Below are 27,867 nucleotides of genomic sequence, written 5' to 3' on the forward strand. Positions count from 1 at the left end.
ATCAGTATCTCTTCACTGGAGGTTATGTAATATTTTGTAATAAAAAAAAACAAAAAACCTCACTTACTCGAGTGAGGATTTACCACTCCGCATCTCCAATGGCTTTTGCGAACACATAGTCTTTACCCCCAAAGCACATTACTCCATCTTTCAAATAGAACTTCCATTTGTTCTTACTTCGATGAATCTGATAAAAAAGAAATGAGAATCAGTGCCCCCAAAAGTGTGTTACTAGAACATCTTCAGAAACTGACTGGTTTCTAAGAATTAAACAAAGCTGGTAGGGGGGTAGGGCTGAAGGATTGAGGTTAACCTTTGTTAGCACTGAATACATAAAAAACTGCTTCTCTGAGCAGAGCTCAGATATGGAGTACTGTGAAAGTCTGACATACCGGAGAAAAGATTAAGAGACACATTTTCAGATATTGACACCTAGATTGCATGAGTACCCAGTCATGAAAATGAGCACCATGTATAGTTGTTCATTAGCCCGTTCGTTTATAAACCGACTTCCCAAAATGGATAGGTAAAAATAGTAAAAACTGTATGACCTTTTCATAAGCCGACCCTATATTTCAGGGGTTGGCAAACTTTGGCTCCCGGCCCGTCAGGGTAAGCCGCTGGCAGGTCGGGACATTTTGTTTACCTAGAGCATTCACAGGCACAGAGTCCCTCAACTCCCAGTGGCCACTGAGGGGCTCCATGCCTGCAGATGCTCCAGGTAAACAAAACGACAATGTATTAGATATTCAATTCAATGATTTCATAGAGTTTAAAATCATCAAATTTTGGTGTACACCTGTTTAGGGATAGCTCAGTGGTTTGCGTATTGGCCTGCTAAACCCAGGGTTGTGAGTTCAATCCTTGAGGGGGCCATTTAGGGTTCTGGGGCAAAAATTGGGGATTGGTCCTGCTTTGAGCAGGGGGTTGGACTAGATGACCTCCTGAGGTCCCTTCCAATGCTGATATTCTATGATTCTATAATAAGCTGACCCCCGTTCTTTGATGCGTCACTTTTTTACCAAAAATATTCGGCTTATGCACGAGTATGTACGGTACTTGTGGGTGCAGCTAGCCATGTCTGTGTATTCCATTTTTGTATTTTGCATGCAGTACTGGACATTGTAGGATAGTATGACAAGACCAAAATAATACTGCAACCAAAAATATGGCTAAAAAGCACAATGTTCCACACAAAGCAGGTACGAATGTACTCATAATTTTACACCTACACATATTTGGTTTCACACTGTAGACTTATAAAAAAAGTTCTGTGCAATACAAAATCTTTGTAGTTCATCTTGAAAGGCCCGGAATTAAATGGTTTTATAGATTTCTCAGATTTGCAGCTTGATTTGGTTTTCAAGCCCAGGAAACAAAGAGAATGCCTCCTGATTTTCTGGTAATGATATTTGTGATAAAAGGTTTTTTTTTTCTTCAAAGAGCTGGAACATGTTAGAATGACAGTCATCCCACTTCTATCCTCCCACTATGTTTAATAGCCTGAAAGATAATTAGTAACAGAATTACAAGATAATTATATTCTGCTTTTTGGCCAAAGAGACCATGGTTTCAATCACTCCTCCCTCCATTAGAAAAGTTTTCAGTAAAACTGGTCTGTTTGGGAAAAGTAACCAATATACCAGCTAGCCAACATATTATTTCATAGCGTTAAACAAACAAAAAAACAATAAAGACTCAGACTTTCATGCCAATCCATAGCTCTCAAATTCTAATCACATCTAATCGAAGGGTTATGAAATCCCTTCGCGGCAACTCTGGTGTCAAGCTCCATATCGATATAAATATATTTCAGACCAAAATTTTCCATTCATCCATACAAAATCTTAATTTTAGAGAGGAATGTTTCAAAAGTCCAGCACTTACAGTATTATTAAGTATCTTAGGGAGAAATATCATAGCATTACAATACAAATAATGTAGTTCAGATTCAGATGAGCTTTCTATATGCAAACTCTGACCACCTAAATTTTCCAGAGGTGACTAGTGATTTTGGTGCCCAACTTGTCACACCTTAAATGGCCTGATTTTCCAAGATCAAGTGCTCATCGCTTTCTAAATCTGAGATTCCTTTAAGACATTTCAAGTTGGGCACCTAAAATCAGTAATCACTTTGGAAAATGTAGGCTCTATTTCCAAAAGCCACATATTTGACAAAAATAAAATTTGTTGAGGCTGAAACTTTCCATGATTTCAAGATAAGATGTAATTCTAACAAAGTCTGGTTTTCCAGTTTGAGTTTCAGGTACACAAAACCAAAAAAAACCTGAGTTCCAAAGGTTTTGTTTGACCTCTAATAGCTCAGAAAGAACTTTATTTTGAACACTAACACAGGACAGGCCATTTGTCTTCATTAAGAACTAATTGCTTTGCTTATTTTAAAAGATGGATTTGTGGTAAACGTTTTTAAAATCCTTTTAGGAATATTTTACTACCAGATAAGGAAGCATACACTTCCCTTCTTCTTATTGCTCATTCAAAGGCCCCAATCCATACTTAGCTTTTCTCATGAGTAGTTTTATTGAAGTCACTGGGATTATTAATCTCACTAAATTTAAGGATGTGCATGTGTTTGCAGGATTGGGACCCATTACACTCTGATGCGCTGCAGAACAGTAATCCCAAACCACAAAAAACAACGCAAGACCATCACCACACCACAAAGCAGAACACACAGGTAAGTTGTCAGTGAAAACTTGTAATAACCAAGGACAAGTTAGGTCAGCAACAATCTGAACAAAAACCATAACAGTCCAAAGAGCAGGTATGTAGCAGCCTGCCCTGAGTAGCTGCACACCCCCAAGGCTACACGTTCACACGCACGCATCCTTAAATAGGAACAGCAGCACTGAGTTCAGGGAGCAAGAAACAAAACAGGAACAGAAAGCAGGAAGGCAACACACACACACGACTTTATTTTGCACTTTATGATGTTAGATTTGAAATCCTTCTCCTTTGACAGCCCTTGTAAGAAGTTTCTCCTTTTACAGGAAAACTGTAGATGAATTTCTACACAATAGTGCAAATAAGTTTACATTCTTTTGTTTTTTTGTGTGCATTTCAACGAACAGATGATAAAATTATTTAAAATATTGATGAAAGAACTGATATTCTCCATACACCCATCCCCAAAAATAATTCTTACTAAAATTACCGTTTAAACTTTCTGGAATATTTAAGGACAAAACAGGGCTATATACTGTACCTTGTCATACTGACAAACTATAACGTTATCTGTATCAAACAAGTCTGGTGTGTCCTGCTCACTGACATCATCACCGGAATTTAAAGGGTCCTGGAGAGTAAAGGTCACCACATTTAAACACCATTACTTATTGTCTTTTTTTAAATTCTAATATATTTGACGTAACACAAGACATTATGCACAAGACATTTCTTCACACTGATATTCCCAAAAAATGACTAAGATTTATAATTACAAGTAACACTCAAAGCTGACAAAGTTAACTCCACTTTCTCTCCCAGAAATTGGAATGCTAAACCAACTTCTATTTGTCGGGAGGCAGAACTCTCTGAAAGGTGATTCAAGGAGAAAAGTCATATAATACATATAGTTGTTCTGTGACTAAGCATTCCTCAGCTGTCCTCTGTCTCCTGGGAAACAGACAACCTGCAGCATGCACTGCCTGATTCCCCCTCCCAATCTTGTTTAGTGTTTTAGAAGCAGTGGAAACTCGGACTCATAGATTATAAGGCCAGAAGGGACTATTGTGATTATCCAGTGCAGTGGTTCTCAAACTTTTGTTCTGGTGACCCCTTTCACACAGCAAGCCTCTGAGTGCAACCCCCCTTATACATATATTAAAAGTGTTTTTAATTTACCACCATTATAAATGCTGGAGGCAAAGCATGGTTTGGAGTGGAGACTGACAGATTGTGACACCCCATGTAATAACCTCATAACCCCCTCAGGGGTCCCGACCCCCAGTTTGAGAACCCCTGATCTAATGTGGCATCCTGTGTAACGCAGGCCATAGAACTTGGCTGAATTAATTCCTGTTTGAATTTGAGCATTTCTTTTTTAAACATCCAGTCTTGATCTAAAGATTTTGAGTGATGGAGAATCCACTACAGCCCTTGTTAAATTAAATGATTAATTACCCTCACTGTTAATTCCAGTCTGAATTTGTCTAGATTTAATCTCCAGCCATTGGATCTTGTTATAGCCTCGTATACTAGATCGAAAGGCTATTATCAAATTTTGTTTCCCACATAAGTACTTACAGACTGTGATCAAGTCATCCCTTAACCTTTTCTTGGTTAAGATAACAGATTGAGCTCCAGGAGTCTATTACTATAAAGATATGTTTTCCAATTCTTTAATAATTCGAGGCTCTTAGCTGAACCTGCTCCAATTTATCAATATACTACTTTAATTGTTGGTATCAGAATACCATAGCAGTCGTATTAGTGCCAAAAAGAGTTAATATAAACTCTATATTCCCCCATTTATACATCCAAGGATCACATTAGCCCTTTTGGCCCCAGTGTTGCACTGGGAACTTATGTTCAGATGATTATTTACCATGACCCCAAAATATTTTCCCAGAGTCACTGCTTCCCAGGATAGAGGCCCAGGATGAAATCCTGACCCTACTTAAACCAATGGCAAAAGACCCTTTGATTTCAGTGAAGCCGAAATTTCACTTGTAGACTCAAATTTTGGTAATTAAAAACATGTTAATTCATCCAATAAGCAACAGATATCAGAGCAACTCCTCCTATTTTTATGATCTGCCCAAGAAGCTCTCAAACCACCCCATATCTATTACATTCTGCTCTGAAAACACAGGTTAACCATGTATTCTGCTCAATCTACCAGTGGATATTCTGGATCTAAACAACCAAACATGCAGATAGGCACATTACTCTGGCTTGCTTTAGAATGTTTAAACTAATTACCTCCTCAATTATGTCTATTTCAGGCTCTTCAGTATCACTGCTGCTGTTGGATTCAGCATTTGAAATACTGTCAACTTCTTCATCTTCCTCCTCCTCCTCCTCCAACACTTTCAGATCCTCTGCATCAATAATACCAATAAATTCATTCTCTTCCACATCTCTTGTACTTTCTATTTCCTCCTTAGGAAAAACATCATCAATTCCATCTAGCTGAATGATCCCTTCAATGTCTCTGCAGATATCCTTTTCTGTCCGTATGTCAGATTCCATCAGTACAGTAGGTTCCATCTGACAGGAATAAGAAGGTTCAATGAGAGCTTACAAGAGGCCCGATTTTTTACAACACCCATTCTTCTCTAGGAGATCTGTTGGGTACTAAAAGACTGAAAAACTTGTCACCTTATTTAGATGTTTAAATGGGAGTAGAGCTCTTTTTAAAAAAAAAGTCTAGCCCCAATTATGAGTGCTGAGCACTTTTGAAAATTTGGTCATATATACATTTTCCTGAAATGAACCCCATTTCAAATACTTGTTCAATAATATGAAATCCATTTTTCTAGGCATGATTTTTAAATACTGTCTCTAACACGCAAAGCAAATTTCCCTTTTAAAAAAAATAGATATTAGAACTGTTCAAAAATCAGAATTTCTGTTCTAAGGGAAATTCTGACCTTTGGAAAAAAATAATTCTGATTCAGAATAAATAAAAGTAACAATGCCAAAAATTTCTTGCAAAATATAATTTCCAAAAATAATCTGGTCAGGTCAATTGAAATTTTTCATTTAGTTAAAATCTCATTGTTTTAATTTGATTTTTTCAAATTTTATATAATTTTTAAATTAGGGTTTACTATATTTTAATATCTGATAAAATTTAAAAAGTTGTTAATTAAAGTCATTTTGAAATAAAAACATCAAAATGCTTTGTTTCAATTTTTTTCTAAATAAAGTTTTGTTAAAAACAAAACACTCCGTGGAACATTTCAATTTCAACTAATTGAAAATTTTCTGACGGACAACTTTTCCATTAGAAAATACCATCTGGCGACAACAGATGTATATGTATAGGCAATTCCTTGGTACCAAAGCATCCAGTGCATCAAAAACATTGATGACGTTCAGGAACAAATACCTTAGGGCTTGTCTTCACGTACAGAGCTACAGCGGCGCAGCTGCATTGCTGAAGTGCGTTAGTAAAGATGCTACTATGCCAACAGGAGAGCTTCTTCCGTCAGCGTAGTTAATCCACCTCCCTGAGAGGCCGTAGCTTATTCCATTGATAGAGCGCTCTCTACACAGAGGGTCAGTATAACTGGGTCACTCAGGGGTGTGGAGAGATACCAATATAGGTCTATAGTGTAGATGTGGCCTTAAGTTTGGTCTACACCAGTGGCTCTCAAGCTTCCAGACTACTGTACCCCTTTCAGGAGTCTGATTTGTCTTGTGTACTCGCAAGTTTCAGCTCACTTAAAAACTACTTGCTTACAAAAATCAGACATAAAAATACAAAAAATTGTCACAGCACACTATTACTGAAAAATTGCTTACTTGCTCATTTTTACCATATAATTATAAAATAAATCAATTGGAATATAAATATTGTACTTCCATTTCAGTGTATAGTATATAGAGCAGTATAAACAAGTCATCGTCTGTATGAAATTTTAGTTTGTACTGATTTCGCTAGTGCTTTTTATATAGTCTGTTGTAAAACTAGGCAAATATCTAGTATCCCCTGGAAGACTTCTGCGTACCCCCAGGGGTATGTGTACCTCTGGTTGAAAACCACTGGTCTATAATAGCAACTTACATCAGTAGAACCACATTGCTCAGAGAAGTGAAAAATCCATACCCCTGAGTGACACAGTTATTACTGACCTACCCCTCAGTGTAGACAGAGCTACTGACTTTCAGGGAGGTGGATTAACTACGCTGATAGGAGAAGGTCTCGTTCCAGGTAGCCCTGCCTGCCATGGAGGGGGGGCAGCTCCCAGAATCGTGACCATGGGGGTGGTGCTGCGCTGCACAGAGCCACCTGCACCAAACAGGAGCTGCCCCAGGTAAGTGCTCTGCACCTCCTGCCTGCCCCAGCCCTGAGCACCCTTCCACATCCTAACTCCCCCCCAGACCCTAACCCTAACCCCACCCTGAGCACCCACTCTATCAAAGTGTTAAACCAAGATTTTCAAAAATAATAAAGCATACTCAATCACATTGCTCTCACTCAAAATATTATTAATAATTTTTTATAATGAGAGCAAAAAGGGTTTTTGTACTGTTAATAAAATAATTTTTTAAAAAAATATTGTTTATTTCATCTTTATCGCATCATTTTTTAATTTCTATTTTTTGTGTACGTTTTATCATTTACATAATATTAGTACAGTAGTACATGTATATAATTTATATAAATATACGTATGTTGGGGGTGCATGCTCAAAAAATTTTTACTAATGGGATGCGCGATCAAAAAAGTTTACAGACCACTGCTATAGAAAAAGTAGTTTTTAATTACATGGTCACATATGCTCATAATGCATATGCACAAAGGCTGAGAATATACAACCTTCATTCTGGCTTTGGAGTCTTGACTTTGCACCCTTAATAATGTTCTTATAACAGTTTTTGTTTTTCTGTGTAATAATTATATAGATTGTTTATTGAAGGGTTCTGCTGACATGAGCCATGAAACCCAAGCTTGGAGTTTTGTCCATTCAGGTTGTGAACTCTTACAATAATGAAGCCTTCAGTGATACCAGAACTGGATTCCAAGGCCAAGATTTTGAGAAACAACTAGTAATTTTCACAGCCCAACATGAAACACCTTAATAGGAGCCTGATCTTCAGAGGACAGGTACTCTGCATTTTCTGAAAAATCAGGACCCTTAAATAGTGACAAGTTGGTCACTCAAAAATTGAGACATTACTCATTTTTGAAAACGCAGTTGCATAGGGCTTATAATCATTAGTACTAAATGACTCTAAGAGCTTAATAAGGGGGGCTCCAAGCCTTCAATCATCTAGAATCATTTAGGATGTCCCACAGAATTCAACACCGTAATAAAGATTAAAAACCCACACACTTCTAAGATACCACATTGAAATATTATTGCATTATTCTGTACTCCTGGGATCCTTCTTTTTGACCATTCTTCTAAACTTTCCAGACCACATCAGTTTGTTTCAAAACCAGGTTCCATCTAGAGCTGGCTGAATAATGCAGAATGTGCTCCATTAGTCCTCATTCATATTTTTAAATGAATTTACCTTGACCACATTTGTGCACTCTGAATATTTTAGTGGTTGGGGTTTTCCTGGCAACAGTTGTTGCCAAATGCAAATTTCAAATTTGCACACAGGAGCATTCTAACCAGGAAAGCCTCTGCTTTCATCTGATCAAGGAATAAAACCAACACTACATGGCTTACATGATCAAATCACAACTAAGCAGCTTGAATTTAAAATATTTGTAATAAATCTATGGAGTACACAATTTAGACAGTTCAAACAAAGAAATTCAAGAAAACCACAATCTGCTTGTGGACATTCCATAAATTATAAAAGAGGCTCACTCATGAAATCAGTTATCTAATACAAATTATTTGCACAGGATTAGTTGAATAATGATTGTATTTCCTTCAATTAAAAACACTTTTAAATTTTCACTCACATCACAATATAATTTGTGGATTTTGAATGTGAGTACATAGGCTGACAGGAACTCCTCATATGCTAAGCAAATTGTATTCAAAAGGCAATTTGCCCACCATGGCTTGGATCTGACCTATGATTTCAAGGTCACAATGATATGGCAGTTTTTAAAAAGGTCACTGGTATGAACATTCCCATTTAACCTAAATATTTCAGCAATGTTTTTGCATGAAAATCAAAAAGTAAAAATGAATAGGTCATTCGTGTTGTCCAAATGGAGTGAAGTGTAATGTATGCGATTTGCTTATAAGTTACATTCTTGAAGTTTTCCATTTTTTAAAATGTAGAGTGCTGTTAGTAACAAACAGATTTGTTTTAATAGTGTCCCTTTAATATATTGATTCTTCAGATAAGTATCTACTTTCATCAACTATTTTCACCAAGTTAAAGTCCATTACAAACTTTTAAACAATGATGGTCCTACCTCTTCAGTGACAGAAATGCTGTCCTGCTGTTTTAGAAGGGTATTAGCATCCAAGCCATTGCCCAGAATAATCATCTCAATGATATCATCAGACACCTGTTGCTGTACTGAATCTTGAAGCTCTGTGGATAACTGGTCTTGCACACATTGAGTTAGGCTGAATGAACTGTTTGGTTCAGTGGTAGAATCCATTTCAGAGGATTTTGAAGTAAACACAGCTGTTTGAAGGTTGGTGTATTGGAATTTTTCTGTTGAGTTTGCCTGATGATTTAAAATTGTATTACTTGTAACTTGCTGTTGACTCCTAGTAGGTTGCTGTAATAGAGTAGCATTTGCAGAGTTTTCCAAGTGTTTTGTTTCCACTCCCCTTTGTTGCAGTACAGTGGGCTGCTGGAGTGGGGCTTCCTGGGTTTGTAGTCTTTCAGCAGTTGCCTGAACAGAAGACGCATTCACCTGTGCAACAGTGGCAATACTGGCCTGCAGTACTGAAGGCTGCCCAAGCTGCTGAAATATTTGCTGAATAGGATGCTGCAGAATACTGGTACCTCCTGGGGCCTGTGTAACCATAACAGGCATATTTACCTTATAGAGGTGCCCTATAGAGAGAAGTATTAACAGTGGATTATTAAAGCTACCTGTTGGGAGTTAAGCTGATGCTGACCTACTGTTATCAGTGTTAGAATTCAGATGCCAGAACTGCCTATTCCCAACTTAATTCAGTTATACTGTCTACATTGCCCTTAAAACAGTATGAAATCATCATACAAAACAATCATCAAAAGGCTCCTATTTTACAGCAGCACAAGGGCAGGGGGCAATGTTTCCTCTAATTTTTTCCATCCATGTGTGGAATAAATTTTGTTATGTGCACCAAGGTATGTGTGGATGTGCACCACCAGTAGAAACAAAAAACCTAGATGTAATATATATTTTTAAAAAGTTACCATGGGGGTAATTATGCCAGACTGGACAATTTAGGCATTTTAGAACTCACTTCTCAAATCATTAAATTTAAGTGTAAGAGAAATGAAAATTATGAAATTGCATAGACCAGTCAAAACATTAAAATAACACACTTTGAAAGAATAAAATTATAGAGAATATATGTGCATTGCAGGAAATACCAACAATAATACAAGTATGAGTTGGGAGGTGAGTGTGTGTGTGAGAGAGAGAGCTTCTGTGCGAGTGACAAAGACACAAACACAGGGACAGTATGTATGTAAGAGAGACACACACACAGACAGTGTGTGTGTGCTGGCTGCTGGGGAAAGTCATGCGCTGTCTCTTTAAGACGCTCACTGAAAGCTCTCCTGCTCTGTTCTGAGCTCTGTTGTCTCCCCTCCCCTGCTCTGCAGAAATGGAGTGGGGGGGGGGGACGGAGGGGGGGAAAGGAGAGAGACAGACTATGAGCTGGCTAAATCTCAAAAAGTGCACTGTCTCTTTAAGAAGCTAACATTTATTTGAGCATAAGCTTTCGTGAGCTACAGCTCGCTTCATCGGATGCATTCAGTGGAAAATACAGCTTATGCTCAGATAAATTTGTTAGTCTCTAAGGTGCCACAAGTACTCCTTTTCTTTTTGCGAATACAGACTAACATGGCTGCTCCTTTGAAACCTGTCTTTAAGGGCACTCAGTCTCCTAGCAGCTCCAAGTCCTCCTGAGCCAAGCTGTCCCCTCTGCTCTGCTCTGTAGAGATGGGGTACAGGGTTGGGGGACACCCTGACATCAGCACCCTCCTCCCACCCGCACACCCTGCCCCGCTCTGCACAGCCAGCAGGAGGGTACAGAGAGCAGCTGCAGGATGGGGCAACATGTGGGGAGGGGCACCTGAACACAGCTGCTGGCTGTGCGCGCCCTGCTAATTGGCTGGGCAGCATCTGAATATCTCCTGCGAGGCCGCCCAAGCGCACAGTTTACAGGGAACACAGCTGGGGGCTTCAAGCTAATCAAACACACGCTATCTAGAGAGTAAGGCTTGGTCTACACTAGGAATTTACATCAGTATAGCCATCTCTCAGGGATGTGAAAAATCTGCACCCTAAATGATATAGCTACACCAGCCTAACACCTGATGTAGACAGTACTAGGTAGACAGAAGAATTCTTCCATCAACCTAGCTACCACCTCTCAGGGAGATGGATTACTATGCTGAGGGGAGAAGCCCTCCCATCAGCATAAGTAGTGTCTACATTAAAGTGCAAAAGCAGTGCAGCTGCGCCACTAGCATTTTATATTTAGACATAGCCTGAGGCAGGAGACAGAACCACCACCACTTCCAGCTGTGTTTGGAAAGAGTGCTCCGCTAAGAATCTCAGCACCTGGGCTTAGAGGCTGAACTACCAATATATTTTTCCTTACTGGTGGGCTATTTAGTAAGTTTTCCAAAGGGCTGAAGTGGTAAAATGTATGGGTATCATCAAAGTCAATAGATAGGACTCAATACACATAGGTAGATCTGATGGAGGAAGAGAAAAGTGGTTACACCAATTGGTGTAGATGGACTTATATTTGGGGAGACAGCTCCAGTCAGGCCAATGGGGCTGCAAGGCGGGGGGAGGAGGGGGGAGCAAATTCCACACCTGCCCAAGAGTTGCAGTTTGGGGGGACAATGCCCCTCCTCCCCCCCACAAACTATACCCATGGTTACACCACTGAGGGTTGCCTTCCCTTCAAAGTGCTCTGGTGAGTGCAAGGAGAGGGTTAATTTCTCCACACAGCCTTCTAGGCTATACTATGTAACCCTATCAGAAAGAAAAGGGTGGGGACTGGGGATGGAGGGAATTGATCAAAACAAAGCAGTTAAGGAAAATCCACCCTGACAAGGCAGAATCTGTCTTGACCTATTGGAGACTGGATAGACTACTTGGCTTTCCACATCTCCCTCAATCAGGAGGAGGACATGCCCACATCTGGGCTGACACAGGAGAATCTACAGCAGGAGCAGTATAACAAAGAGAATGGCACCACCTGGGAATGATGTTAAATAACATTGCAGGGGTGCACTATTACATGCTGCAGATTTAACAGAGACCCTGTAACTGGTCAATAGCAGTCACTTTATAAGCAGCTACAGGTTCATAAAGAGTAAAAGACCAGAGGATAATTTGTTTCATCCACCTATGCTTTACTCTAGCATCCAGTTTACACCCCATGCACTTCTGATAGTCTTTTGAGATCTGTACACAGTTATAGCCCATAAAGTCAGTTTGCTAGCTTGCTATATTGCATAATGTGTTTCCTTCATTGGTTTGACTGATTATATTATTTGCTTGGGTTTTGTTTATGCTGAATTCCAGTATATGTTATTCATAATAGTTGGCTGTAATGCAAGGAACCTACAGGCCTGTATCCTGTGTGATTAGCAAGAGCAAGTCAGTATGAGTGTTTGTAACCTTTGGCATAGATAAATGGCCTACTGGTTACCCCTTTTGACTTTGGGGAACTGAATGGGGAACCAAACAAAGAACTGAATATCTTTACCATAGATCTAGAACAGACTGGTAACCGCAAGGTACACCACAGAACAAGGAAGTAATAAGTTAGGCCAAGGGTAATGGTTTCGGGAATGAGATAATCAATATTAATATGTATGAATATATGTCATAATATGTTACTCTATGTTAGGGGGCTTATTCCTTCACCCACTTACTTCCCTGGTCCTTTTCGCATGAACAGAGAGCAACAATTCCCAAAGTCCAAAGGTGCAAACAATTTGATGTTTACTGGGGTGAACTTCCAGCAAGCATGATTCCAGTTTCCTTCCTTAGTGTCCCCCTTCCCAGCTCTGACACCACAGAACCTTACCTGTGGCCCAGTTCCCATTCCTGCCCTTAGCTAAACATGATTCCAATTTCCTCACCCCCATTCCCATTTCCATTTCCCCCACCTCCCCACACACCCAGCCACTTCCTGACTGACTGTAGACTATAGAGTAAAACTTGAGTTCTGCTTAGCTATACCTTAACTATGATACCTTATCTATGATTCTATGATACCTTAACCAATCATTTTACTGAAATTTAACTAACCAATCCTAACATATTGTAACATGATTATTTAACCAATTATATCCCACCACCTTGATTAGTTTACACCCAGCAAAATTAATTATACAGCAGACAGAAACAATCACAGAACCAGACAGAGATTATACAGACAAACAATGGGGAAATGGGGACTACAGTGATAGAACAATACAGAAGTGAGGATTTCACATCCCAGCTATTGATAAGTGAGTTCTTGCCAGACAGGATGCTATCAAACTAAGTTTCCTTTTACATTTTCTAGGCACTTCCCTTTCTCTGGAGGCGATAGGCATTATCAGGACAGGACTGTATTCCTAACAGCACCTTATTTCAATGTGACTAGTTTGGAATGTGAGGATGTGACCGGTCGCTTCCCAGCCTATGGCTGCCTCTGTTGCTTAGCCAGAGATCTCAGCCTAAGAACAGGGCGTCAGACTGTCACAGTGAAAAAAGGCCTTATACAGTCAGACAGTGATTTTGATTCTCTCTTTTATACCTCTAGAACTAGCCAAGTGATAAGAATACACCTAAATTCTTAGAGTATAGGCCTTTACAGACAGGCCTGAACATCTATATCCTAATACTCTACAGAGTAAGTGTACCCAAAGATTTATCTCGGTGAGGAAATAAGATTTGGGCATGGTTGGGCCTTGATTAAGGGAGTGCCAGGACCCTATAAGAGGGCAAACAACCAAGCAGGAGGGTTGCTCTTTCCTATCTTCTATAAAGCTATCAGCTCAGCTTTGCAATATAGCTTAGCTACTCAACACTCGAACCTAATCCCTACCAACTTGGGAAGCCTGGACCATCAAATTCATCGGGCATGCCAGAGACGAGGCTGGTCTTCTGTCTCCACCACCAGGTCTTCAGGGAAGGATGTGAGTATGCTAGTTTAAGTAGTCTTTTAAAATAGGGATGTTACCACCAGGGGTCATAGAATTGTATTACTTCTTTGTGACTCTGTGTTTTATATGGTTTATTATTCTTTCCTTCATTTTAATAAAGATCTTAACAATTTGGTATTGTCCTCAGTGTAAGTGTCTTTGCCATACAACCCGAGGGTCCTCTCACAACGTCAAACTCCATGTTCTCACCCTGTAGCCTGAATTGGGAAAAGAACCTAAATATCTTCTGGTCAGATCATTGGCGAGCCATAATAAACGCCCATAAATTCAGGTCAATGCAGTCTACGTACTATAACTGGTGTTTGCGATCAGCTTTTCTTAATCTTACCAGATGCAGTCTGTAGCGTTACTCCAGCAGGTACATGGATAGGATAAGCAATACCCGAAGGGAGAGTCAAAGTTGCACCGGTTCGTGAAGCATCCTAGACACACAGCAGATTTACTAGGGAAATTAAGTTGCATTCCGTGCCCTATCCTTTGAGGCCCTAGCAGTCACACTTGCAAAATGAAGCTCAAGAAATCTAAGTTACATGATCATCCCTACTGAAAAATGGTTTTGCCCCTTAGGCTACAGCAAGGTGAGCAGTGTTTTGTAAGGAAGTGCTTAATGAAGTGTCCTATTTACATGCTCCCTGCCCAATATGCCCCTTCCCTTTCCAGCTCCTATTTCTTCTCTAGGGAAAACTCCTTGCAGTCCCTCACTCTGCACCTCAAGCACCAGTATGCTACGTTCCCCCCATAATATCCAGCCTCCTACATTTCAATATTAGCAGTACGAGGCAGCCCTACCACCACCCAAATAAATCAACTTGTCCCCCCACCACAATGCACATCCACAAAGCCCTCTACTAGAGCAGCTGAGCCTGTTTCCAGGGCTCCCTGCTTCACAGGGTGTCACTCCACTGGAAGCATCCCTTCCACTAACTTTCAACAGTTGCTCTAATAGCAGAGCAGCCAGGAACACCCATCTCCCCTTTACTCCTCTGGCAATGGTGGTTGCCCTGAAGCGGTCTCTGCAGACAGGTAGATTGGAAAGATTTTAATCACAACCATAAGGACTAAATTTTATGGGTTTTTTTTTAATTTTTAAATGAACACTTAGATTCTGTGGATGTTGAATGCACACACCCAGCAAAGACTCCTCCCTCTTGTCTACTGTACATCATGTAAGGCACAAAATAAATGATCAGAAGTACTATTAGGCACTGAAAATTACCCACGTGCTATCTAGAGCAGGGGTGGGCAAATTTTTTTGGCCCGTGGGCCACAGCTGGGTGGGGAAATTGCATGCAGAGCCATGAATGTAGGGCTGGGGCAGAGGGTGCGGAGAGGGGGGCTGGTGCAGGAAAGGTCTCAGGGCAAGGGATTGGGGCGCAGGAGGGGGTGTGGGGTGTACGAGGGGACTCAGGGCAGGGGGTTGGGGTGCAGGAGGGAATGCAGGAGAGGGCTCAGAGCAAGGGGTTGGGGTGCGGGCTCCGGCCCGGCGCTGCTTACCTTCAGCAGCTCTGGGGTAGAGGCGGCCAATGGGAGCTGCAGGGGGCGGTGCCTGCAGGTGAGGGCGGCGCACAGAGACCTCTGCCCCCCCGGGGCAGCAGGGACCTGGTGCCGGCCGCCTCGGGAGCGACGCGGGGCCAGGGCAGGCAGGGAGCCCACCTTAACCCCATGGCACCACGGGGGGTGCCAATCCCGTGGGCCGGATCCAAAGCCCTGATGGGCTGGATCCTGCCCACCCCGATCTAGAGCACGTAGATACTGAAATATTTCACTTCCGCCTCCCACTAAGTCCTTTAACACATGCAAAGAGCCTTAACTTTTTCATTTAGAGTGTTAAATATTGTCAAGTTAGACATAAAATAGCATTAAAATTACATACCAGGTCTGCTGTTGTGAATTGTTGAATACCTCTGCCAGTAGGGATGACTAAAGAAGCTACACAGAAACAATAAGATACACTGAAATATGCACACCAAAGAATAAGCATTCAATTTCATACACATTGTAGCTTCTTGCCCCATCACTTGCCCCATAACCTCAGCCGTGCAGAACACAATGCCATCCACAGCCTCAGAAACAACTCTGACATCATAATCAAAAAGGCTGACAAAGGAGGTGCTGTCGTCATCATGAATAGGTCGGACTATGAACAAGAGGCTGCTAGGCAGCTCTCCAACACCACTTTCTACAAGCCATTACCCTCTGATCCCACTGAGGGTTACCAAAAGAAACTATACCATTTGCTCAAGAAACTCCTTGAAAAAGAACAAGAACAAATCTGCACAGACACATCCCTGGAACCAGTGGTGAGCTGGAGCTGGTTCGCAAGAACCCGTTGTTAAATTTAGAAGCCCTTTTAGAACCGGTTGTTCCACGAGGGCCGCCCACGCCGCAGCTGGTAACCCGGGAGGGGGGGGGGCGCACAAGGGAACCGCTCCCCGCCCCAGCTCACCTCCGCCTCCCTCGGCCTGAGTGGGAAGCCGTGGCCTGCTTCTCAGTCCTCCCCGGCTTCCAGCCGAACAGCTGATTCGCGGGAAGCCGGGGGCGGGGGGGTCACGGAGAAGCAGAGCAGGGCGCTGCGTTCAGGGAAGGAGGCGGAGCGGAGGTGAGCTGGGGCCGGGCAGGGAGCTGCCAATGGGTGCTCTGCACCCACCAAATTTTCCCTGTGGGTGCTCCAGGTACTCCCCACCTCACCCCCGCAGCTGGTGCCTCTGGCTCTTAGGGGTGGGGTGGGCAACCACTACAGTGGCCCATGAGACCCTCCCGCACGGTACTGGGGGCAGTCAGGGGACAGAGGTGGATGGGGCAGGGGTCCTGGGGGACGCGTCAAGGAACGCGGGGGGGTTGGATGGGGCAGGAGTCCCAGGGGGCGGGGGTGGGCAATGACCCCCTCGTGGGGTGAGGAGGGAACCCGTTGTTAAGATTTTGGCTGGTCATAACTGCCCGGAACCCTGCCCTGGGGTATTCTATCTGCTACCCAAGATCCATAAACCTGGAAATCCTAGACACCCCATCATCTCACGCATTGGCACCCTGACAGCAGGATTGTCTGGCTATGTAGACTCCCTCCTCAGGCCCTACGCTACCAGCACTCCCAGCTATCTTCGAGACACCACTGACTTCCTGAGGAAACTACAATCCATCGGTGATCTTCCTGAAAACACCATCCTGGCCGCTATGGACGTAGAAGCCCTCTACACCAACATTCCACACAAAGATGGTCTACAAGCCATCAGGAACAGTATCCCCGATAATGTCACAGCAAACCTGGTGGCTGAACTTTGTGACTTTGTCCTCACCCATAACTATTTCACATTTGGGGACAATGTATACCTTCAAATCAGTGGCACTGCTATGGGTACCCGCATGGCCCCACAGCATGCCAACATTTTTATGGCTGACTTAGAACAATGCTTCCTCAGCTCTCGTTCCCTAATGCCCCTACTCTACTTGCGCTACATTGAAGAAATCTTCATCATCTGGATCCATGGAAAAGAAGCCCTTGAGGAATTCCACCATGATTTCAACAATTTCCATCCCACCATCAACCTCAGCGTGGACCAGTCCACACAAGAGATCCGCTTCCTGGACACTACGGTGCTAATAAGCGATGGTCACATAAACACCACCCTATACCGGAAACCTACTGACCGCTATTCCTACCTACATGCCTCCAGCTTTCACCCTGACCACACCACATGATCCATTGTCTACAGCCAAGCTCTACAATACAACTGCATTTGCTCCAACCCCTCAGACAGAGACAAACACCTACAAGATCTCTATCAAGCATTCTTACAACTACAATACCCATCTGTGGAAGTGAAGAAACAGATTGATAGAGCCAGGAGAGTACCCAGAAGTCACCTACTACAGGACAGGCCCAACAAAGAAAATAACGGAATGCCACTAGCCATCACCTTCAGCCCCCAACTAAAACCTCTCCAGCACATCATCAAGGATCTACAACCTATCCTGAAGGATGACCCATCACTCTCACAGAATCTTGGGAGACAGGCCAGTCCTTGCTTACAGACAGCCCCCCAACCTGAAGCAAATACTCACCAGCAACCACACACCACACAACAGAACCACTAACCCAGGAACCTATCCTTGCAACAAAGCCCATTGCCAACTGTGTCCACATATATATTAAGGGGACCATCATAGGGCCTAATCACATCAGCCACACTATCAGAGGCTTGTTCACCTGCACATCTACCAATGTGATATATGCCATCATGTGCCAGCAATGCCCCTCTGCCATGTACATTGGTCAAACTGGACAATCTCCACGTAAAAGAATAAATGGACACAAATGAGACGTCAAGAATTATAACATTCAAAAAACCAGTCGGAGAACACTTCAATCTCTTTGGTCACTCGATTACAGACCTAAAAGTTGCAATTCTTCAACAAAAAAACTTCAAAAACAGACTCCAACGAGAGACTGCTGAATTGGAATTCATTTGCAAACTGGATACAATTAACTTAGGCTTGAATAAAGACTGGGAGTGGATGGGTCATTACAAAAAGTAAAACTATTTCCCCATGTTTATTTCCCCCCCACACCCCCCACTGTTCCTCCGACTTTCTTGTAAACTGCAGGAAATGGCCCACCTTGATTATCACTACAAAAGGTTATTTCCCCCCTGCTCTCCTGCTGGTAATAGCTCACCTTAAGTTATCACTCTCGTTACAGTGTGTATGGTAACACCCATTGTTTCATGTTCTCTGTGTATATAAATCTTCCCACTGTACTTTCTACTGAATGCATCCGATGAAGTGGGCTGTAGCTCACGAAAGCTTATGCTCAAATAAATTGGTTAGTCTCTAAGGTGCCACAAGTACTCCTTTTCTTTTTGCGAATACAGACTAACACGGCTGCTACTCTGAAAATTGTAGCTTCTGTCAACATAAACTACATTGAAGACAAGACAGATTACTTTATATCTGGTATTAGAGTGATAAATATGTTTTAAGCGAACAATCCTGAACACTGCTGAATACATTTGCCATTATTTAATATTTCAGCAAGTCTTTGTTATACTTTGGAAATTTATAAATCTAGAATATTTATAAGTACTGTTATTCACAAGACCTCGCTGAGTTAAGCAGACTGAAGAGTTAAATTTAAAGATATGTTTTTTGAGTTGCACTGTAGAAATTAAGTTTGGCATTTCCATTTATTACACCACCATTTTAACCTGACTGAATAAACATATCGAATGTACTGCATTGTCAACACTAGAAAAATTAGTAAGCAATTTTCTGCACTGGTGGAGCTCCAGTGGTGCTAGCAGCAGAAGCAGGATGGGATTTTTAAGAGCACTCAGCATTGGTTTATCTGCTCCCATTATAGTCAATGGTAAAACACTCTGATTACAAAAGGAACAGAATTAGACCACTGCTGATCACTTTTGAAAATCCTCCTCAAAGCATAAACAGAGTCCATACATTTTTACAGTTGTGTTACCTTTAATGGAGCCTGTTCTACCCTAGGTATTTCCCACCTCTACAGGAAAAGTTAGAAGACAATGCTTCCAATAGTGAGTGAATCTAGAAGTCGATCCCCTTGGGCCAGGTTAAATAAATAATGCCTCTATACTTTGCATATATAAATTGATACATTTATAAAAAGGATTGTAAAATGAAGTTGCCTGCAACTCATTGGGGACAGGACTCAATGTCCAGGAGTACTATATCCCTATATATTTATTATTACATCTAAAAACATTAATAAAACATTAAGGTTACATGATCAAACACTCAAAAAATTAGAAAAGGAGTACTTGTGGCACCTTAGAGACTAACCAATTTATTTGAGCATGAGCTTTCGTGAGCTACAGCTCACTTCATCGGATTGCCAGCAGGAGAGTGAGTTTGTGTGTGTGTGTGTGTGTGTGTTCCCCTGGGGGGGGGGGGGGTGAGAAAGCCTAGATCTGTGCTGGAAATGACCCACCTTGATTACTATGCACATTGTAGGGAGAGTGGTCACTTTGGATGAGCTATTACCAGCAGGAGAGTGAGTTTGTGTGTGTATGGGGGTGGGGGGGTGAGAAAACCTGGATTTATGCTGGAAATGGCCCACCTTGACTATCATACACATTGTGAAGAGAGTGGTCACTTTGGATGGGCTATTACCAGCAGGAGAGTGAGTTTGTGGGGGGGGGGGGTGGAGGGTGAGAAAACCTGGATTTGTGCTGGAAATGGCCCAACTTGATGATCACTTTAGATAAGCTATTACCAGCAGGACAGTGGGGTGGGAGGGGGTATTGTTTCATGGTCTCTGTGTGTATATAATGTCTACTGCAGTTTCCACGGTATGCATCCGATGAAATGAGCTGTAGCTCACGAAAGCTCATGCTCAAATAAATTGGTTAGTCTCTAAGGTGCCACAAGTACTCCTTTTCTTTTTGCAAAGACAGACTAACACGGCTGTTACTCTGAAACCTGTCAAAAAATTAGGAAATACCAGAATCAAAGTTTCCCATTCAACCTTTAAATTGGTCACTTGTGCGTATACATGATGATACAATCTTGACTTACACGTTCACATACTATTTTTTCCACTGGATCCCTGTCTCTACTGTCAATACTCTCTCACAGTAGGGGACCCCTCAGTTGCTGATCTAGGCAGCTTTAAGTACTCTTGGAACCACCAGAATGGTGCAAAAGGACTTAAAGGACTAAGATCTGGTCCTAAAACAAAATGCTAGAGCTGTTGATTAATTGCAGTTAACTCACGCGATTAACTCAAAAAAATTAACCGCAATTAAAAAAAATCAATCATGATTAATTGCAGTTTTAATCGCACTGTTAAACAATAGAATACCAATTGAAATGTATTAAATATTTTGGATTTTTTTCTACATTTTCATACATATTATATTCTGTGTTGTAACAAATCAAAGTGTATATTATTTTTATTACAAATATTTGCACTGTAAAAATGATACACAAAAGAAATAGTATATTCACCTCATACAAGTACTGTAATGCAATCTCTTTATCGTGAAAGTGCAACTTACAAATGTAGATTCTTGTTACATAAGTGCACTCAAAAAAAAAAAAAGTAAAACTTCAGAGCCTACAAGTCCACTCAGTCCTACTTCTTGTTCAGCCAATTACTAAGACAAACAAGTATGTTTACATTTACTGGAGATAATGCTGCCCACTTCTTATCTACATCACCAGAGAGTGAGAACAGGCGTTTGCATGGCACTTTTGTAGCCAGCATTGCAAGGTATTTACGTGCCAGATACACTAAACATTCATATTCTCCTTCATGCTTCGGCCACCATTCCAGAGGACATGCTTTCATGCTGATGATGCTCGTTAAAAAAATAATGTGTTAATTAAATTTGTGACTGAACTCCTTGGGGCAGAATTGTATGTCCCCTGCTCTGCTATATGCATTCTGCCATATAGTTCATGTTATAGCAGTCTCGGATGATGACCCAACACACGTTCATTTTAAGAACACTTTCACTGCAGATTTCACAAAACGCAAGAAGGTACCAATGTGAGATTTCTAAAGATAGCTATAGCACTCGACCCAAGATTTAAGAATCTGAAGTGCCTTCCAAAATCTGATATGGTCTAGATGTAGAGCATGCTTTCAGAAGTCTTACACTCCAGTGTGGAAACTACAGAACCCGAAACACCAAAAAAGAAAATCAACCTTGTGCTGGTGACATCTGACTCAGATAATGAAAATTAAAGTGTCAGTCTGCACTGCTTTGGATTCTTATCGAGCAGAACCCGTCATCCACAAAGACACATGTCCCCTGGAATGGTGGTTGAAGCACAAAACGACATATGACTATTTAGTGCATCTGGCACGTAAATATCTTGCGATTCCGGTTATAACAGTGCCATGAGAATGCCTGTTCTGGCTATCAGGTGACATTATAAACAAGAACCAGGCAGTATTATTTCCTGCAAATGTAACCAAACTTGTTTGTCTGAGCGATTAGCTTAAGAAGAAGTAGGACTGAGTGGACCTGTAGGCTCTAAAATTTTACATTTGTTATTTTTGAATGCAGTTTTTTTGTGCATAATTCTATATTTGTAAGTTCAACTTTCATGATAAAGCAATTGCACTACAGTACTTGTATTATGTGAATTGAAAAATACCATTTCTGTTTGTTGGGTTTTTTTACAGTGCAAATATTTGTAATCAAAAATAAATATAAAGTGATACTGTACACTATGTACTGTACACTATGTACTCTGTGTATACTGTACACTATGTACTCTGTGTTGTAATTGAAATAAATATATTTGAAAATGTAGAAAACATCCAAAAATATTTAAATAAAATGGTTTCATAGTAGCAGCCATGTTAGTCTGTATTCGCAAAAAGAAAAGGAGTACTTGTGGCACCTTAGAGACTAACAAAGTGGTATTCTATTATTGTTTAATCACGCAATTAATTTTTTTAATCGCTTGACAGCCCTACAAAGTACCTCTTTTTAGTTTGAATTATTCAACACTGGAAGAATCTATTAAAAAACAAAAACTGAATTAGAATTATTCCATGGTTTTTTTTTAAACCTACAAATTTTAGTGTTATACTTCTGGCCTAGAGAACAGAGGGCTACAATTCTGATCTCATGTGCATCAGTGCAAATCTGAAGTAGCTCTACTGAACTCAAGTATCTGGATTTACATTAGTGTGCCAGAACAGGATTTGTCCCTTAGTGGGCCAAATTCTGCTTCTCTGTCACTCTAGATCTACACCAAAGTAAAAGAGAGCAGAATTTGGCCTATCACGCACAATTCAAATGAAAAGGTTATTGAAACATTGAACTACTGTTAAATTGCAACTGTTGGCCTCTCACAAATAATATCCAACCTGTTGATGTCTGCAGTGTGCGATGTAAGTTGTGTGGCAACTGCAAGGTGAACTGGGGTGAACAGTGGCTATGTTTGAAGAAGCCTTCTGTCGCTTTAGACTGAGTCACCTTAGCTTCCCAAACCTGCGAAAAAGATGTTAATAAGAAACAATTATTAAGTTGCCAAAATCAGTTTTCATCCATGAATATATTTAAACTTTTCAGGCACTTTAACTATTCAGGATAATCCTGAAAACTGAATGGTTGCATCTAAGAAATCATTTAACAGCAGAATGTTAAGAATAATTACCAGGTTTGGACTCCATGGAGTCCAATTCATGTTTCGGAAGATATGTGTATCTCCCATTGATTTTGATGGAAGGTAGCCTGTATCCTATGGGGCCTTACAAAAATAAAGACAGATAGAAGAAGATATCCCAAGAAAAAGATTGTTTCTTTTATTTATCATTATCCAACAAACCTGCTTCAAGTCTTTCAAGACCTGTTCCTCCACACCTTCTTCTGCAAAGAGTTCCCAGACACCTTCAATCACATCTTCAATAATAGATCTGTAGAGTTTAGGCTGAATAAAACACAATTCAGAGAACTGAAAACATAGGCTGACATTTGCTATAGCTCCAAATGAAGTACAGACTCTCTAACTAGAGGCAGGATTTGTAAGATGGCTCTGTGAGCCATATTATAAAATGAACAGATCCAGGGGACAGTATTATTTGTGGCTGAAGACTTTGGCCAATGTAACTGCTGGGATAACTACATAGGCCAAATCACTTATGGCGCTGTAGAATTAAAAACTAACAGTAAAATACCAAAGGAAAAATTAGGATTTTGGCCTGAATTTTAGATGTATTTTAGTTTATAGTTATTTTTAGATCAACACTCAGTAAGAGTCCTAAAATCATTAGGAGAACAATTCCAACATATTCTCAAACTAGCATGCTCTGTTTCAGGCTAGCATTTGCTGTGTAAGACCATTAAAGAAGCACTGGCTGAAGTGACACAAAGAAGCTCTAGGAAGAAACTAACAATATAAGGAAGAAAATAAAAACCACACTTTCTAGTTTGGCTAGTTTCTAGGACATAAGCAGCTTCAGTTGTGAGCTGAATACAGAGAGTGGAGACTGTTGCTTCATGGTTGATTGTAATAGCTATTTTGCTGCTAACTGTATTGTTATAACATGAGTTATCAATACATAGTTCCAGATTACAAGAAAACTGTAATGAGACATTTTCAAAAGTTGCAATAAAAATAGGAAGAAAAACCCAGTGTAATCTGAAGGTAATTACACTGAAGTCAATGGATTTGATCAGTTTAAGTCATCAGAATCAGACCTGGAGAAGATTTTTTGCCCCTCTGCTCAGGCCAATAGTTTCTCTTTTAGGTCACGATCCTACAGCCAGATCCCTAAGTGTAGACGGAGAACAGGGCTTTGTGCAGGGTGAAGGGTTCACCTATATGGATCTGATTGCAAGGTCATGGCCCTCAATTGCTAAAAACTGTTTTAGTCAGAAAACTGATTACTACAAAGTGTGCCATGTGTGGACATTAGGCTAGAACCTGAACCTTTAACCAACCTTTGAAGTGTTAGGATTCTAAATCTTCAAAGTTTATTTTTAACATTAAGATTTAAAAAAAAAAAAAAAAAAAAACCTACTATCTGTAAAATTAGGATGCTTGAAATAAGATGATTTTCAAGTGAAACATATTTGAGGGCATGAAGCTGTTATGAAGTAACTAATACTTCTAGCAGAAAAGCAATCAGCCCAAGTGTACAATTGTCTCACAACAACAACAACATACATAGCCATGTGGAAGGGGGCGAGGGGCAGCAGAGGCAGGTGACACTAAAGATCTTGGAAAAATTCCAAGGCACATTTCAACAGATCAGCTGTAGAAAAAAATAAAATAAAATCAGTTCTTGCAAAATTATAGTCAAGAACCTCAAATGGCCTTCCCCTGCCAATTCAGTAGACATCTTGAGATTAAATTACTGTAAAACAAACATTTTGCTTTCAAATGGTCAGTTTTCTTTGAGAATTAGGTCAAGTTATATTTTATTATGCAAAGTCTTACAAAAAGTTAAAAGCCTTATTCTGATATATGTTACAAACAGGATTCTAAGTGGTAACCTCACAGTTCCAAAACTGGTTTCAGAGTAACAGCCGTGTTAGTCTGTATTCGCAAAAAGAAAAGGAGGACTTGTGGCACCTTAGAGACTAACCAATTTATTAGAGCATAAGCTTTCGTGAGCTACAGCTCACTTCCTCAGATGCATATCGTGGAAACTGCAGCAGGCTTTATATATACACAGAGAATATGAAACAATACCTATTCCCACCCCACTGTCCTGCTGGTAATAGCTTATCTAAAGTGATTTCCAGCACAAATCCAGGTTTTCTCACCCTCCACCCCCCCACACAAATTCACTCTCCTGCTGGTGATAGCCCATCCAAAGTGACAACTCTTTACACAATGTGCATGACAATCAAGCTGGGCTATTTCCTGCACAAATCCAGGTTCTCACATCCCCCCCACCCCCATACACACACAAACTCACTCTCCTGCTGGTAATAGCTCATCCAAACTGAGCACTCTTCAAGTTAAAATCCAAGTTAAACCAGAACATCTGGGGGGGGGGGGGGGGGTAGGAAAAAACAAGAGGAAACAGGCTACCTTGCATAATGACTTAGCCACTCCAAGTCTCTATTTAAGCCTAAATTAATAGTATCCAATTTGCAAATGAATTCCAATTGAGCAGTTTCTCGCTGGAGTCTGGATTTGAAGTTTTTTATACTGTACTTACAACATGATCACAATTATCATAGAGCATGTATATTAGCATGCTCCATTCTTATCTCACACATACAACTGTCACACCATGAGGTCAGATAGATCAATAACTGTTATGTCTTGAAATGAGTTTTTAGCTTTCCTGTAAAAAACATGCAGTGTTGGGGAAGTGATGAAGTGGGGGTGCACGTAACAAAATAAAAAGGAGCATGGAAATGATCAAGGCCTCAATCCTAAAAACTTTAAGTCTCCATGACTTCAATGGGAGCACTCACATCTTAAAGTTAAAGTGAGGCAAAAATTATTTCTGATAGCACCCACTATGTGCTAGATGCTTTCCAAACACTCAGGAAGGATGTTCCTGTGGGGAGCTCAGAAAGGAAGCTCAAAACCATAAGTTTGAGTGAAGGATTCAGATTTCTCCCTAGCACCAACTAACTAATTTCAGGAAAATAATAGATATTTATCCAAACTAGGTCATGTTTACTTGAAAACTATATAATATCTCTCAGCAGCACACCGTTAATGCTTTTACTAAGTCACACACAAAACAGTTTTAGAAAGAAAGCTTCAGGGCTTTCAAACTAACTCTAGTCTCCAGATTATATTTTAAAAGTCCGTTTCTAATTTCGGTAACAAGAACAACAAATTGAGGCAGTCACTAAATTAAAACCCAGTTCTGACAGACTTTTGCTTGATTGCACAAACCCCTTCGGTGTTTTGTTAATTACTGAAGGTCTTTAATGCTATCACACGGGAGGCGAAGTAGTATCTGGCGCCCAGTTCTTGGTAATTCAGGTCGCACAGGCGTGCTCTACGCACAGCGCTCCATGGTTGCTGTCTCCGCCGAGCTGCTGTAGGGCAGGAGCCTGCAGCGTCTCAGCATGGCCTCGGCGGCACAGACCAAACACTGAACGTTTCCCACTTTCGTCTGTGCACCAAGTGGACCCCGCTCGCATCTAGGTGGTGGGGCCTCAATCCCTCTGCCCCTCTGGGCAGGGCCCTGGGCGCCCGGCCTGTCACAGGGCAGAGGGAAAAGGCACCCGGGACGTTCCTGTGAAGCCCTAATATTACACTGCGGGCCGACCTGGGCAAGTGACTCCTTTTTCTCCTCCGGCCCCGTTTCCCTCCTGCCCCCGGCGGGAGACCACCCTGGTCCCGGCCCTTACCACGGGGTTTGCATGAGCCATAGCTGCGCCGCCAAGCGACGCGCCCCCTCCCCGCCAGAAAAGCGCTGGGACCACACGGCTCAGCGTGTAACGTCCTGTGCAGCTGCTTGCTGCCGCCCCCTGCTGGGTTCCCATGGCAACTGACCGGAGGTGGCTCGGCCTGGCTATGCTGCAGCCCCGCTCAGCCAGGCCCCGGGGCACCGCTGTGAAGACGCGCTGCTGTCCACCAGCGGCCATGGCCCTAGAGCAGAGTGCTGGCTACTCACCCTCTAAGGGTCACCCTGTGTGGCGACTGGCAACAGGACCCTGAACCAGCAGGCTAGGCACCCATGGCACCAGCACCCATAGGCAGGGGCGAAGAAGCCTCTGCTCAGGGCTTGCCAAAGGTAAATTGCTACAAGACCAACTGCTACGACTTGTAGTCACCATTGTGCTGTGATGCACTGCAAAACGACCCTGCTGTCACACCAGCACAGCCCTGCGTGATGGCATTGCACTGAGACATTGTCACACCCAGATACACTGCAATAACACCCTGCTGTCACACCACAGAATCATAGAAGATTAGGGTTGGAAGAGACCTCAGGAGGTCATTTAGTCCAACCCCCTGCTCAAAGCAGGACCAACATCAATTAAATCATGCCAGCCATGGCTTTGTCAAGCCAGGCCTTGAAAACATCTAAGGATGGAGATTCCACCACCCCCCTAGCTAACCAATTCCAGTACTTCACAACCACTGTTCCCTCTAAGCTGTTCACGTGATCCTAAACCTCGCACGCACAGCGAAACACTGCGTGCACAAAAATTTGCACAGAAGTACAATTTGCACAGAAGAAATTTTTTTGCACACACAGCCTTTCAAAAATTAGAGGGAACATTGTTCACAACCCTCCTAGTGAAATAGTGTTTCCTAATATCCAACCTAGACAGTCCCCACTGCAACTTGCGACCATTGATCCTTGTTCTGTCATCTGCCACCACTGAGAACAGCTGAGCTCCATCCTCTTTGGAACCCCCCTTCAGATAGTTGAAGGCTGCT

At 41.6% G+C, this 27,867-nt stretch overlaps 1 protein-coding gene across 1 annotated transcript; it reads right to left on the reverse strand.

The window, feature by feature from the left end:
- On the reverse strand, positions 1–26,909 carry GTF2A1L (general transcription factor IIA subunit 1 like). Its single transcript, XM_073339236.1, has 9 exons — positions 26,829–26,909; positions 23,329–23,430; positions 22,868–22,991; positions 15,887–15,942; positions 14,342–14,435; positions 9,080–9,675; positions 4,945–5,232; positions 3,227–3,316; positions 1–187 (listed from the first exon to the last, which is right to left on the reverse strand). Exons 1-9 carry the CDS (start codon positions 26,847–26,849, stop codon positions 80–82), a joined length of 1,479 nt encoding a protein of 492 aa, XP_073195337.1. The 5' UTR covers positions 26,850–26,909; the 3' UTR covers positions 1–79.
- Between the last annotated feature and the right edge of the window lie 958 nt (positions 26,910–27,867).

Source organism: Lepidochelys kempii, chromosome 3 (assembly GCF_965140285.1).
Source record: "Lepidochelys kempii isolate rLepKem1 chromosome 3, rLepKem1.hap1, whole genome shotgun sequence".
NCBI lineage: Eukaryota > Metazoa > Chordata > Testudines > Cheloniidae > Lepidochelys > Lepidochelys kempii.

Excerpts from the sequence above, each read along its gene's own strand:
- GTF2A1L (XM_073339236.1), bottom strand. The coding sequence starts at position 26,849 with ATGGCTCATGCAAACCCCGTG. Across the intron at positions 14,436-15,886 it reads AATTCACAACAGCAGACCTG|GATGCTTCACGAACCGGTGC; the intron begins GTATGTAATTTT and ends CTGTGTGTCTAG. Across the intron at positions 5,233-9,079 it reads GCATTTCTGTCACTGAAGAG|ATGGAACCTACTGTACTGAT; the intron begins GTAGGACCATCA and ends TATTCCTGTCAG.